Here is a 13,014-nt window from a genome sequence, read left to right as displayed (position 1 = left end):
GTGTTTCACGAAGCAGAGATCGATGTGCAGAGATTTGGTAATAAATGAAATAAATATAGACTAGATGTAAGTAAACGAATATCGTGTAAATCCATTATGTATTTTTTATTGTAGATAATAATATATGTAAACATTTAGATGACATTTAGATGAGAGTTGTATAGAATTCTATTCTTCAGTACTTTTGGTGACAAGAGCTTGCTAGACCTTAAAGTTTATTAAAGGTACGATTTTATTTATAAGTAGGGTATTTATATAAATTCATATTTTCATCAAGATAAATAAAAAAATGGAGTCTAAAAGAAATTGTAAAATCACCTTTTTCTGCTATGTTTTTCTTAAACTTTGCATATTTCTTAAATCTAATTTAATTTGAATATTTATATGAGAATAAGGATTTGTAGGAAATCCTTTTGTGTTCTTGTAATTCTTTTTGGAGGGACTGCAAGAAACTGTATACGTCCCTGAAGTCCCTGCTTTCCTAACCCCTCTTGCCCTAAAGTAACAGCTGCGCACGGTATACATACATTACATACATACATCCCTTTGGAATCGCATTCCCGGTAGCTCGCAAAAGCAAGACCGCTAACTGATAATTCCTTCGTTGCGTGACCCATCCAGATTTGATGCTATTCTACAGCTTCATTGTCTATCAACAATGGTGTATCAGTCAGATTAGATTCCAATTAGACTTTAATCTCCTAACCTCAACAAGGATCAATGATTCTGTACACTCTTGCGATTACTTCTTCAAAGGATACAATTTCATTTCAATATATATGTATATAAAGATTTTGCATCATGTTTTTTTGCAAAATTTGTCACTAAACATGTAAGAATTTTTAGAAGAAGATTTGCATAATAAATAAATCAGTTTAGTACTAGGTATTTATTTATTCTATTTTTTTCTATATTTATCTATGCTTATATGTATGTTTTCGCGACTATTGAAGATTTCATTAATCCGATTTTACAAATTGAATCTGCTATTATCGACTGTACTGAGTCAGATAAAACAGAGTACTCAGAGTCATCTATTAAGGTACTTAGAAAACATCTAGCGCTCGTTCGACAGAACAGAACTGAAGTTTGAAATTGTTCTATATTTTTAAGTACATATGTACTATATATATATATTTATATTTATTTATAAACTAATGTGTAATCAATCAGGTATCTATCAAATATAACTTCCGTTTCAGGCTAAAAGTAACATAAAAGCGATACGATACCTTATGATGTAGCATCATCTATATGCCCAAAATTTCGTTTACGTCATAATTTCATTTGAAATTTTATTGCTGATATCTGGCATCAGACATATTTTCTAGAGTTTTCTATTTCCTGAGACATTGACATGAATGGAACTTTATTATAATTAACAGCTAAAATTAGGGCTTAGAAATACTATTATAAGAGGAGGCAGTAAAAATATGATGAGGTATTTATTTGGAAATTATTTATGAGTTAATTATATAACGCATAATGGAGAGTGGCTGAGAATAACAACGACTGTTAACATCTATCTTTTTATTAATAAGGCATAATTTACATAAGCACTATACAATAGCAGTACTACATTCTTCTAAAACACACAGTAATAAAATCATTATCGATATGAATGGCAGTGCATTTTCTATTTGAATCTGTACCGCTATTCTACATAATGTATAGGGTGTCCCATCAAAAATGATCAATTCCACATGTAAGATGAAATTCCTTCACACGAATCTCTCATGCGATTTTGAAAAAATCCATGACCCGGATAGAGACAATCATTGTTTCCATTGGTAAAAATAGCATTTTCTGCTATAAATGCTACTGTATACACATTCCACGAATTTTCAAAATTCGTGCGAAACAATTTCGTTCTTCTGTGTTTTCACGTAGAATTATTATTCGTATCATTTATTAAAGAACTATCACTGCTATAGAAAATATATTAATCTTCTTAGTATACAGAGATTTACTAATATGTAGAACGACGTCGAAATAATGTAATTAACATACTTTTGTTCCATTCCGTTTCGTTTCTCGAAAATCATTTAGCCGAGCATTATCATCAACGTAATTGTCATCAAGCTACTGATTATCTAATGTGAAATTTTCCGTTGTAGGTTTAAGAGAATGGACTAAACAGGAAACGATTCTACAATCACACGTAAAGCGTTCCAGCCTGAAAGTCAGCTGTAATCGGGCTCAACTGAGCGAGACCCTCGACGAAACAAAACGAAACTTCAACCAGCTTCTCTCGTAATAGAAAGCATACTTATAAATCTACAATCTACTATACGATAGAACCTTGCCGTGTACTGTCGACACCCGTTTCCGCAGTTAAAAAGCGGCGCAAAGGCCGCTGTTGATTAAAATTCCGGAAGACTGGTCGATCATCGAAACCTTACGATCGTTAACAGATCTTTTATAATATTTTTTAATGTCGTTTAATACTCGTTACCGATTACTTGTCTAAGAACAACACCACGATAAGTGTATAGCCCTATCGGATATGTTTTATAAGCGTAGCTTTTTAAACAAACGAAGACAACGTTTGTTTGAATTCTTCGATCACTTGTTAAATATACAATATTTCTTGAGTTTTTACTGTGCAATATTCGTCCATCATTCAGAATTGTTTGATTCAATTTAATGGTTTAACTGCTGTAGCTGGCGAGGAGGGAATGTATGATCGACATTTAAATATGGGTAGTCGGTATAGCGCGGTACCTAATGCTTTTAATTTTAGCCAAATTTTTCGTCGACCAGTCTTTCTGAACATCTCGGTTAGCACTTAATCATCCGACGAGCGAATGGAAACCATCTTCAACAACTTTGAACATCGAACTCTGTCTACGAGTCGAAAGACACTTAATATTCTTTTCATAGTGCGATGACATCATTTGTTGTAAACGCAATTGAATGTCGTGACATCTTTTCAAAGCCACCCATTCGGTATTTTTACGTTCCTTTCATGATTCATTCTATAGATTTTCTACTGGTATTATCTCCAACTTCTATTTTACATACATTTCAAAAATATTATAAACATAAACACAAAACATAAGAATTAATAAATCTCATTAAATATCTCATTAAAATTTTCCATGTAACTTTGAATATATGAATTTGTTTTTCCATGTTTTAGAAAGATAAAAGTCATCATCAACAGCTTGAAAATTGCTGAAACTTTTGTTCCTTATAGTCTTCGTGATCCCCATCTTGGACTGATTTAGGCTGATTGAAAAATAGATGCGATCCGCGGAAAGGAGCTAAAAACAGGTGCTCCCGATAGTTCGAGCAGATTAAAGTGATTAATCTCAGGTGCAACGAGTATTCTCAGCACAGTTTTGTAATCTTCTGAGCCTCTCCCTGGGCGTTCGTTGACTCGTGGTTCAGGGCTAGATCCCGACTCCGTTCGTGGCATGTAATAATGTGCGTGCGGTTCACTTTGCCGCAAAACTGGGACGCTGCGTGCTGAAAGAAGAAACAATTGTGGGAAGAGAAGTTGAAAGTGAGATTACCGCGATGCTCCTTTGCCGAACGTCTTCGAGTTTCTTTTTTTCGAAAGACCATGTTGGACTTTAAATCGATGATACTCACCGAAAGATTGGACATTCTCTTTTTCGCTTTTTCATTAATAAATGCACGTGAAAACGTAGATCTCAGACGCGTACTATGCCGTATGAACGATTCATTTCACACTGGCTCTGTATCTGTTTAATAGTCGGCCTCTAGCTCTAGCTACTGAGCACAGAAGTTCGAGGCCATCATTTGATAGATAGTGTAATTTTGTAAAAATTCAGCCTTAAAATATTAAAATATATAGAAATTCAGCCTTTGCAAAAATTCTTTTTGCAACATTTTATAGAATGCACAAAAGCTTAAAAATATTGAATATAGACAAACATTTTCTATAGTGTCGTTTATTTTATTGTGTGTTTAAAATGTGATAATGAAGGAGATGGTCCGAGACTTGTGATCAGTAGTATATGTATACGATTCGACGGGCTATTCTATTTATTCATTAACTTATAGTACACGGGTTCACGCGCTAAAGATGCTCGTGCAAAGGAGGAATCAATCTGAATTTTCAACAAGATACTGGAACCTATACGGCGTGAAAAGGAGCAATAATTGTAAGCAATATATGCCATACAATGGTGGAAAGTTGCATTCACCAGCGATTACAGACAAATGAGTCATAACGTCACATTTTCCAACGGAACGTAGTATACAGTTTCAATTCATCGTCGCAAATAAGGCCATATGTATTAAAGCTACTCGTACATGTTACATGTGTAATGTACACACTAATTATACATACATACATACATTTATATATAGTATACGTATTCACAGTTCGATTCATAAGGCGATGAGACTAAATTACTATAATAAATTCATTGATCTTCGGTTTTCTCCCATTTCCGTGATCGATTAATGAAAAAAAAAAGAAGAAAATGATCAAAAAAATAGACATCTCTATTACATAAGATCATACGAGAATCCATTGTACATAATTTTGTCGCAACTAAAACGATTATGTCACGGATATAAATAACAGATATACAATTAGTAGCAGTTATCGTCGTGTTACTAATACAAGGTAATATGGTAACGGGCTGATAATCAATGGTTGTTTCCCTTGAAATGAATCCTCTGTGTTCATATATGTCTAAATAGGATTAATACTTTTGTATTCGCAAACTGATTGAAGTAATTAGAGGATCGACAAATATTTGACTAAAATATTTAACTTTTTGTATGGTCGAATGCCCTTTTTAACGATTGTACACATTGACCGTGCTCTAATTAAATCAAGCAGTATGGACTGTCAAGATGTTTAGTCTGAAAATCAAAATGTGCTTCTCAATTGTTTCAGCAACAATTTAGTTAAAAAATATAGAAACTATAAATGTAATACACGTCGTATTAGATCACAATTCGCTTTGAGACTTAAAATCAAAACCCAAGGCATGGAATGTTGTCGGTATCGCGTTACAGAGGATCGATTTCTTGAACTAGAAAAGATCATTCATTATCGCTGCCCTACTGTTCGTTCCCGAGTTGTCATTTTTATCTCGCTGAGCTGATATTTCGTTCTTTTTCAAGTGACAAGTCCTCGACGGCCGGAACTTTCATCGATAATGGCTTTCATCGTGGTCTTGACAAATGCCTCATCTTCCTTTTAACACTGTACACGACACCCTACAAGCGCAACGTGGCTAACTTCTTCCAATTTCCCTTTGAAGTCATGCAATCGGACTGGAAGCGTCTTAATTTCACTGGCAGATTTAATAGTCTCCATTGATGATGTTAATTCGAGGTCAATTATATGTGAATGCGATGGTGTCGCGGCGAAAGTTTCGCTCCATATAAAAATGTAATTCTTTTTGTTCGGCTATTGCGGCCCGAGTTGACGATCAGCAATTCAATTAAATGGCCCGATTAACTACTGAATTAATGAAGATAGAAAACGAATAATGATGAAATCATTAATATACCACGTTTGTATATGTATTGTATATGTAGTGAAAGTTCTGCTACTTTGGAGTTAGAGTTTTTCATTTAATGTCTTCCTCTTCTTGCAGGAGAAACGTGAGTGAGTTATCCTCGTTTTGAAAAATTTTGGAAAACATTTTCTCTCTTCCTCTTTTTTTATCATTGAGAGGATTGATATAACATATTGTATAAAAGAGTAAGAATATTAAGTCGTTACCGACGTTGGAAAAAAAAATAGATTTGTTATTCTTCTTCGCAACAGAGGCCACAATGCAAAAACGCTTGTTGATAACTGAATTGCAGGAGATCAATTTAGCTCGATGAAAATTTCAGAAATGGCAATTGTAATCAAAAGGTCACTCGATGGCCTTAAAACTTGTGAAATCTACTAATTCTACAGTGACTACAAAAAGTATTTACACATAGCCTTATTTCCCAATGAGATGTTTTTTATCCAATTTCGCATTTGATTTTTATAGTACCATATTATATATAAATAAATAAATATTTTAGTAATCATATAAAGATACTACTAAATGATGTATAATTTAATGTATTTGTATCTTAGCTGATTAAAATGTACACTCTATACCAAATGGCATGTCAATACTTTCGATAGCCACTACAAAACGTTTTACAAGATTTTTATGCAAACAGGCAGTTTGATCTTATGATCCAATTATTCGTTGGTTAGAAGGATTCTTAAGCTTCGTTTCGACAACACCGATTTACATGTCCCATCGCAAATAATGCATAGTTGTGAATTAAAACTTTTGTTTCATTCAAAATTAATTGATCATTCAAGGCCATTTCCTTCGCCATAGGTATTGTATCCATAAAAATTTAACGATCTTCTGGAATAATAATTTTTCCAGATATATTTAAAAAGAGAGATACTTCAAATACAAGTGCCTATGGAATTAAAATAAGAAGGTAATAAGTAAAACAAGAAAAATGAGCAAGTACTTATGGCAGTCCCGAATGGTCAAGTAATCTTAGGTCTCTGTCCTTTTTATCATGACTCCAAACCACCTACGATCATTACTCTAAATGTTCAAGGTCACCAAAAACACTGGACGGGGCATCTGTGCATTACTTAACTGAAAGGATAAAACGAATGTCTTTGGTATACCCGACTGTGTTCGAAGAAAAAAGAACGGGGGAACAAGTAAGGGAGAAAGATGTTACTACACTACGGCGAAAACAAGCAGAATGGTTGATACGGTAGCAACGGCGAGACTAATCCTGTTTGCAAGTGAAGTGGGTATCTCCGGCTGCTCCGGTGCGGTTCCGTCCTCCAAATACTGATAACTCTTGACTGCAGTTTTCGCTCTGACTATTCGATAGTTCGGCACGCTGGTGTTTACTCGGTTGGTCAGTATATTTTGCAAAGAATTGGTAACACAGTAAAAGTTACCATTCTCATCGAACGCAAATGTATCCGGCCACTGCATCCTTTCATGATCTCTGGAGATCACCCTTTGGCCAGTAGTGAACGACTGTTTAGTGTCCCACATAGCTACAGCATCGTCAGCCAGCAGTCCAAAGTACAACGCTCCCTTGGCTGACATCATCATTCCATCGGTTTGAGAAATTTTCTTTCCCAATTCCTTAACGTGCTCATCTACGTTGCTTAGGTTGCTCTTCAACACCGATGTTGGTATAGAGTACAAATGGAAGGAAGACAGTGGTGAATAGTATACTTGTCTGTCTTCAACACTTGCCGGAGACAGAGCAATTCCATCGACAGATATAGGCATATTAATGAGATTCTTAGAGACCATGAATCTTACTGCTTCGGGTTTAGCTTTCATAGAATCATGCCTGACCTTCCACGAAGTATTGTTACTGAGGGAGTAGACGATTATGCCTGGATCTTCGCGATCACTGTCTGTGATATACGCCATGCCACCATCCTCGTGATCCAAGACAATGTCATTTAGGTGGGCTGTACCGTGACGAGCCACTTGTGGAGGGAACTCGTAGGTTCGTAAAATCTCACCGTTGTTCTCGAGATCCAGGATCACCAGCCTTGGTGGACAGGTGGTCTTCACTTCTACAGAGAGAGGTGACATCTTTCCAGAATCAAGTACCCACATACGTCCTTTTGGATCGATCTCCATACTTTGGACCAACTGGAAGGCTTTGCAGTCTCCAACTTCCTGCATGTCCCAGTTAGGGAAAGCTTCTAGCTTAGGGGCGGTATTGCCGTTCACCACGGTTGCAGAAGTGACTCCCAGCGTCACTGGTACCCCGCTTTTCCACCTTGGTACCGTCAGATACATTTTACCCTTCCAAAATTTGATACCAGCTATGAAATTGTTAGCTGGAATGTAATCACCGTGTTCAGTCGCATAGTTTTGTTTCTCTTCTGACGGCCATATCACGTCGATCGTATTCCATTGGAAGACCACTTGGAATGGTTCGTGACACGTGGTCATGGTAACAAGGAGCAACAAGAATGCTGAGCTCTTCATTTTTTTACACTTTATTCGACCACTTTACGTTCTACAATCTATCACAGTATGCTCTCACTTTTTTTTAGTCCAATCACGTGGCAGAAAGAGACAAAGACCAGTGGACGAACCAGTTGAAAACTGATACCCGGAACAAGAGTGTTCGTGGTCCGGCAAGTGTCGCCAGAGATCCGGAAGAGCGTCTATTCTCGTCGATGGAACGGTGTGAAGAATATTCCGTGCGTACCAACTATGTTGGCTGGCCTGCTTTTGTCAACTAACTGATTCAACACTGTCCACCGACCATTGCTACCTATTCTACTAAGCGTTCTGATGGCCCATCACGCGGAGACGATCGCGGTTTGACTGACGAAGACGCGGAGCGTCGCTTAGAGAAGCGTCGTCTCCCCACCCGACGTCGTTGTATTTACACACTAAGATCATCTGTGCACGTGTACACACTACACGTGTGATCGTACGTGGATAGGGATGCATGTGGATATTGTATGTGCAACAGGAACACCCAGCAAGGTATCCCCACCATAATTTCCACGCAAAACGTAGCTCGGCTACTTAACCGTGCCGAGGATGCATTGTTAACATTCCTGGTTTGAATCAGTATTCGTCATTGCGAACGTCTTTCGTATTGTACCTTAAGTTAATTTTTTTTATTGATCGAAACAATTAATTGCGTTGCACGTTTACAATGATTCACCAAAATGCTGATGACAATATTAATTTTCTGCTCAATATCTATCTGGTCATGAGTCATAAAATCAGTTTCGTCTACCAGTCATTTCTGAGATAACACAAAATTATGCTTCATATTTATAAAATCATTATTCTAATTGACCTTTGAAGCTCTTTTATCCTTAACATAGCTGAATCCAATCTACATTTGTTTACATTATTTATCTTCATCTTGACATTGAAAACAGATTACGTGCTTTTTATACTACACACGGTGTCAATATGCAGTAAAAAATATTATAAACGATTCTACATTGAATATATCGAAAAATATATTTCACGATTAGATTAGGGAAAGAAAGAGAGCCATTAGTCTGTTCTTAGAAACTTGTTGAAAATATTATTTCGTTTAATTTATTATTTTCTTTTTTATTTATTCATTCAAAATTTATTGGCCGGTGATTTTTAATCAATTTCCAGCTGGTAATTAAGTTAATACTCTTCTCAGTATTCTACGATAGTTACTGCGTACGTTCATTGTTACGCTAAACGAAAGACGGTTGAGAATAAAATGGTACTCGGCTCAGAGTTGTAAGGCCGGATCCGCTTGAAAAGGAAACGCTGAAAAGGGTGAGCTTAGAAAAGGCTGTTATGCTCTGCTTTATCTTGCCCAGGATGATCCCAAAAAATCGATTCAACGGTTATTTCTTCGAATCGCACCCTTGTACAACTGCGTTGCTCGGAATCCCGTTGGACTTGTTTTTTTTCTTGGTAAAGGTAAGTCATTTAATCAAAGGGAAACGTGATAAAAAAAAAGAAGAGTTAGATAGAATTTACAATTCATCGTAAGTAAATGAAGAACAATAATAAAAGAAATTTATACTCCTGTTACAGTGTACTTTACGATCAGTGTTATCTATCTCAAACCAGCCGTCAACCGGAAATATTGGTCATAGTGTTAATATTTCATCGATAGTGTTGCCCAAGTGACCGCATGCAGATCAATTTCCTTGGTGCATGATCCATTGATCTCGATGGAATATATCAAATGGAATATATTAATGAATGCATCGGATAACGGTTACGATCAATAACTATCCTACGGTCTGACACTTTATCGTCAAATCCTCCAGAGCTCCGAAAATTCCTCCGCAGTTGCTTAGGAAACAGAATCCATCAAGTTAATTATTTCAAATTGATTGAGTTTAATCTACTTCCTAATATTCCACATAAATCCAAAATTGTCTATTCACTGATGTATTCAATGGAAAACATAATGTATTGGACATTTATGTATGATTAGTTACTAATTACATTTTCTCTAATACGTTTGAGCAGGCACCATGATTAGAGATAAAAAAAAGTATTCAATCACTGGTGGCTTGATGAAATTGTTAAAAATAGTTGCCATCGGTTACTGGTGTTTGATGGACGGTTTTACGAGTCCATGAATGGGTGATGCGTATCGTATTTTTGAAGGTGAAACGGCACGTGAAAAGAGTAGAATAATGGTTTGGCAATCTTTCAAGTATTTATAAGAATTCATCAAGAACATAGAATTCGTGAACACGTGTACAGCTCGCGACAAGAATCGTCTATCACGAAACCAATATCTTTCCAACTTATGTTTTATGTTACAAGTATGACAAAGCGGAGAAAGATCGAGGAAAGAGAAACGATCGGTTAAACGTTACATCGAGCTAGAATTGTGAATTAAAGTTGCAAAAGAATTAGATTCCTGTAACTTTGGGGAAGGAAGACTCTAATCTGTAAGAGAACAAATACATATTAGAAGAATTTCGAAGGTCACAATGATCCATAGAGAAGAGTTTTATTGAGCACTAGGATGATGACGAGCGAGGCATAACTGTCGACGAATGATCATGTAATGTGTATAACGTAATGTTATAACAGTAATAAAGTGCGTGTGCACTGGTAGTATATCTGTAATAGGTGTTGGCCATTTTAACATCATGGCCATTCAGATACTTCCAGACGTCCGTAGGATTATTCTTATTCATTGTTTTCATCCGTTATAGAAACTTGAGATGCTCAGCATGTTTCTGCAATTATATAATATACTATATAATTCGTTCCTTATAATTCATCAATGCGAATCATCACAGGAATGTTATTGATCAGACGTCAGCTGGTTACCGAGGAAAGTTTCACAATCACAGAATTAAATTGTTCTAAGACTCTGTTTGATATAAAACGCTTCTAGATATTTTTAATATCCCAAATCTTCCGTATAGCATATCTGATTCGCGTAAACATCGTTGGAATAGGTCATCTTGGCTTATTACTGCGAAATATATCACGATCTTGTTTGCATTACATTCCAACATATTTTGATACCATTCACTGTACAGTTTATTTTCTAGGCAACTATCCAAGGTAAACGAAATAATCTTTCACGAGCCACCAGCGAACTAGATATTATTGGCGTGCTCGTTATTTCAACGACGTCGACATGCCCAGCGATCAGTAATTTTTTTCGCTTCATCGTCCATTGATCCCAGCTCGAAATCAGACTAATAGTACATAGCCGCTTTCACGAATATTGCAGAAGACTATTTTTACTTTGATCCTTGAAAATTTCTTCGAGTTACTAGTTTAAATATCAAAGACTAAAGACAATTTCCAAAGTATGTATTATTTACTCGTTACGTTCGCTTTCTGTTTTACGTTTCGAATTTGCATAACTCGACTTGCTTATTAGTATCTTAGCGATAACATTATTCTCACTCCACTAAGTATTCTAACGTGCAAATATTTGCGAATATTACAGGTACAACCGAACACACAGCCTTACGTGATGCTCGTTTTAAATTGTAATATTGAAACGTTAATCAAAGGGAGAAATAATGATTGGGAAGAATCAAATGTGTCTCAGGTAACCGGACGTTACATTGGCATGCAGACAACTAGACTAGGAAGAGGGTCAGAATTACAGATTTATGCTAATTGATAACTTATTAATATTACTGGTATCATTTACTCGCAGTTGACCAGCGGGTACTACGCCATTTTCAGCGCTTAGAAGCATTTAACGGACGTGCAAGAATGTTATTTTAATTAACGCTCATCCCTTCCCAAGTATTACGTATAATCGAGTTCCTATTTATTAGTTAGCCATTATAATGGCACGTTCGCTGTTTATTTATCAGTTAACAGTTTCTTCGATGAGTAGAATTGTCGTTATGAATATTTAGAATACAGTGAGAAATTCATATCTTTTTTCAGATCGAAATTTTTCCGTTTTCCTGTTTATGTCGATGATTAACATATTGCGAAACGATAATTCTTCTCCAAGACATCCGAGGAATCTAAATAACAAGTGGAGACGCGCTAAGAATCGTCGTGTTATTTTCCTTCCGACGTGTTTCACAACGTCTGTCTTCATCTTAGAGTAAATATTGTATCTCTGTAACCTTCGAAAGATGCAAACCACAAAACTTTCGTAGGTCCTTCTCTCGAGGTCTGTGGCCGTGGTACTTAGATCTTAATCGATGCGTCCGTGAATTTAACGCATGAACCTTTCACCGAAACGTCACGATCTCGTGACCCTTTTGCATCCGTGATATCCACAGTTACATCAGTTTTCTTTCTTCGTGTACCGGTTCGTGCGAACCTTATAACTCGCTGAGGTACGTGAAATCGATGTTATCATATATCGACTGGTACCAGTCATTACAGAAATATATAAAGTGAATCATTATGAGTCACTTTGTGATGCAACTTTTTCCAACGTTTTTATCGTCTCTCTGGAAGTTGTAAATTAACGTCTCGAGAATATCGATGAGCGTGTAGTTAACTTGATGATTTTTTATTTAGTGGATACGTGACGAACTTATAGTATTTTATACTAGTATACCAAGTAATAAGAACTTTCTGGAAAATTACCAGATATGATATGTTAATACGTATATCTCGATCATCGAACAACACCGCAAATTAATTACGCCAATTATCTAGAACCGTGGAGAGATATGCTCAATAGGAAATATCCGTAGGATTGAAAATAATATAATCAACGTCCTTGTCGTTCTTTTATGCCGACGCAGTTTTACATCCTCTGTGAAACGTTGGTCGCGTTCGCGGTTGAAAATTCCGTGTCACGGCCCACTTTATTCCTTCATTTTTATTATCATTAACTGGCCACACTCGCTTTGTTTTTCCATTGAATCGTAGTGACACGGTGCATCCCACAATTCGTTAATCCCTCTTACTCATTGCTCGTTTCATATCCTCTTTACTCATCTCTTTGCTAATTCCAGGCACGAAATATTCACGGTCACAATCATCTGCAGCCTTCGTCGGGACGAGCTTTCACTTCAAGTCGCATCAATGAAACGATAAGTTTTTT

General features: G+C 36.3%; 1 protein-coding gene and 1 long non-coding RNA gene across 2 annotated transcripts; both read right to left on the bottom strand.

Annotated features, from left to right (window-relative positions):
• Positions 1-5,116: 5,116 nt before the first annotated feature.
• LOC139993137 (dopaminechrome tautomerase) lies at positions 5,117-8,359 on the bottom strand. The gene has a single exon (XM_072014602.1). The coding sequence runs from the start codon at positions 7,974-7,976 to the stop codon at positions 6,687-6,689; it is 1,290 nt and encodes a 429-aa protein (XP_071870703.1). The 5' UTR covers positions 7,977-8,359; the 3' UTR covers positions 5,117-6,686.
• Positions 8,360-9,057: 698 nt separating this feature from the next.
• On the bottom strand, positions 9,058-12,898 carry LOC139993148 (uncharacterized). The gene is made up of 2 exons (XR_011801298.1): positions 9,529-12,898; positions 9,058-9,412 (listed from the first exon to the last, which is right to left on the bottom strand). It is a non-coding gene; the product is annotated as an uncharacterized lncRNA (long non-coding RNA).
• Between the last annotated feature and the right edge of the window lie 116 nt (positions 12,899-13,014).

The sequence above is a fragment of the Bombus fervidus genome, chromosome 12, assembly GCF_041682495.2.
Source record: "Bombus fervidus isolate BK054 chromosome 12, iyBomFerv1, whole genome shotgun sequence".
Taxonomy (NCBI): Eukaryota; Metazoa; Arthropoda; class Insecta; order Hymenoptera; family Apidae; genus Bombus; species Bombus fervidus.
The sequence above is the reverse complement of the archived record's forward strand: the minus strand, read 5'-3'. Positions and strand labels throughout refer to the sequence as shown.

Excerpts from the sequence above, each read along its gene's own strand:
- LOC139993137 (XM_072014602.1), bottom strand. The coding sequence starts at position 7,976 with ATGAAGAGCTCAGCATTCTTGTTGCTCCTTGTTACCATGACCACGTGT.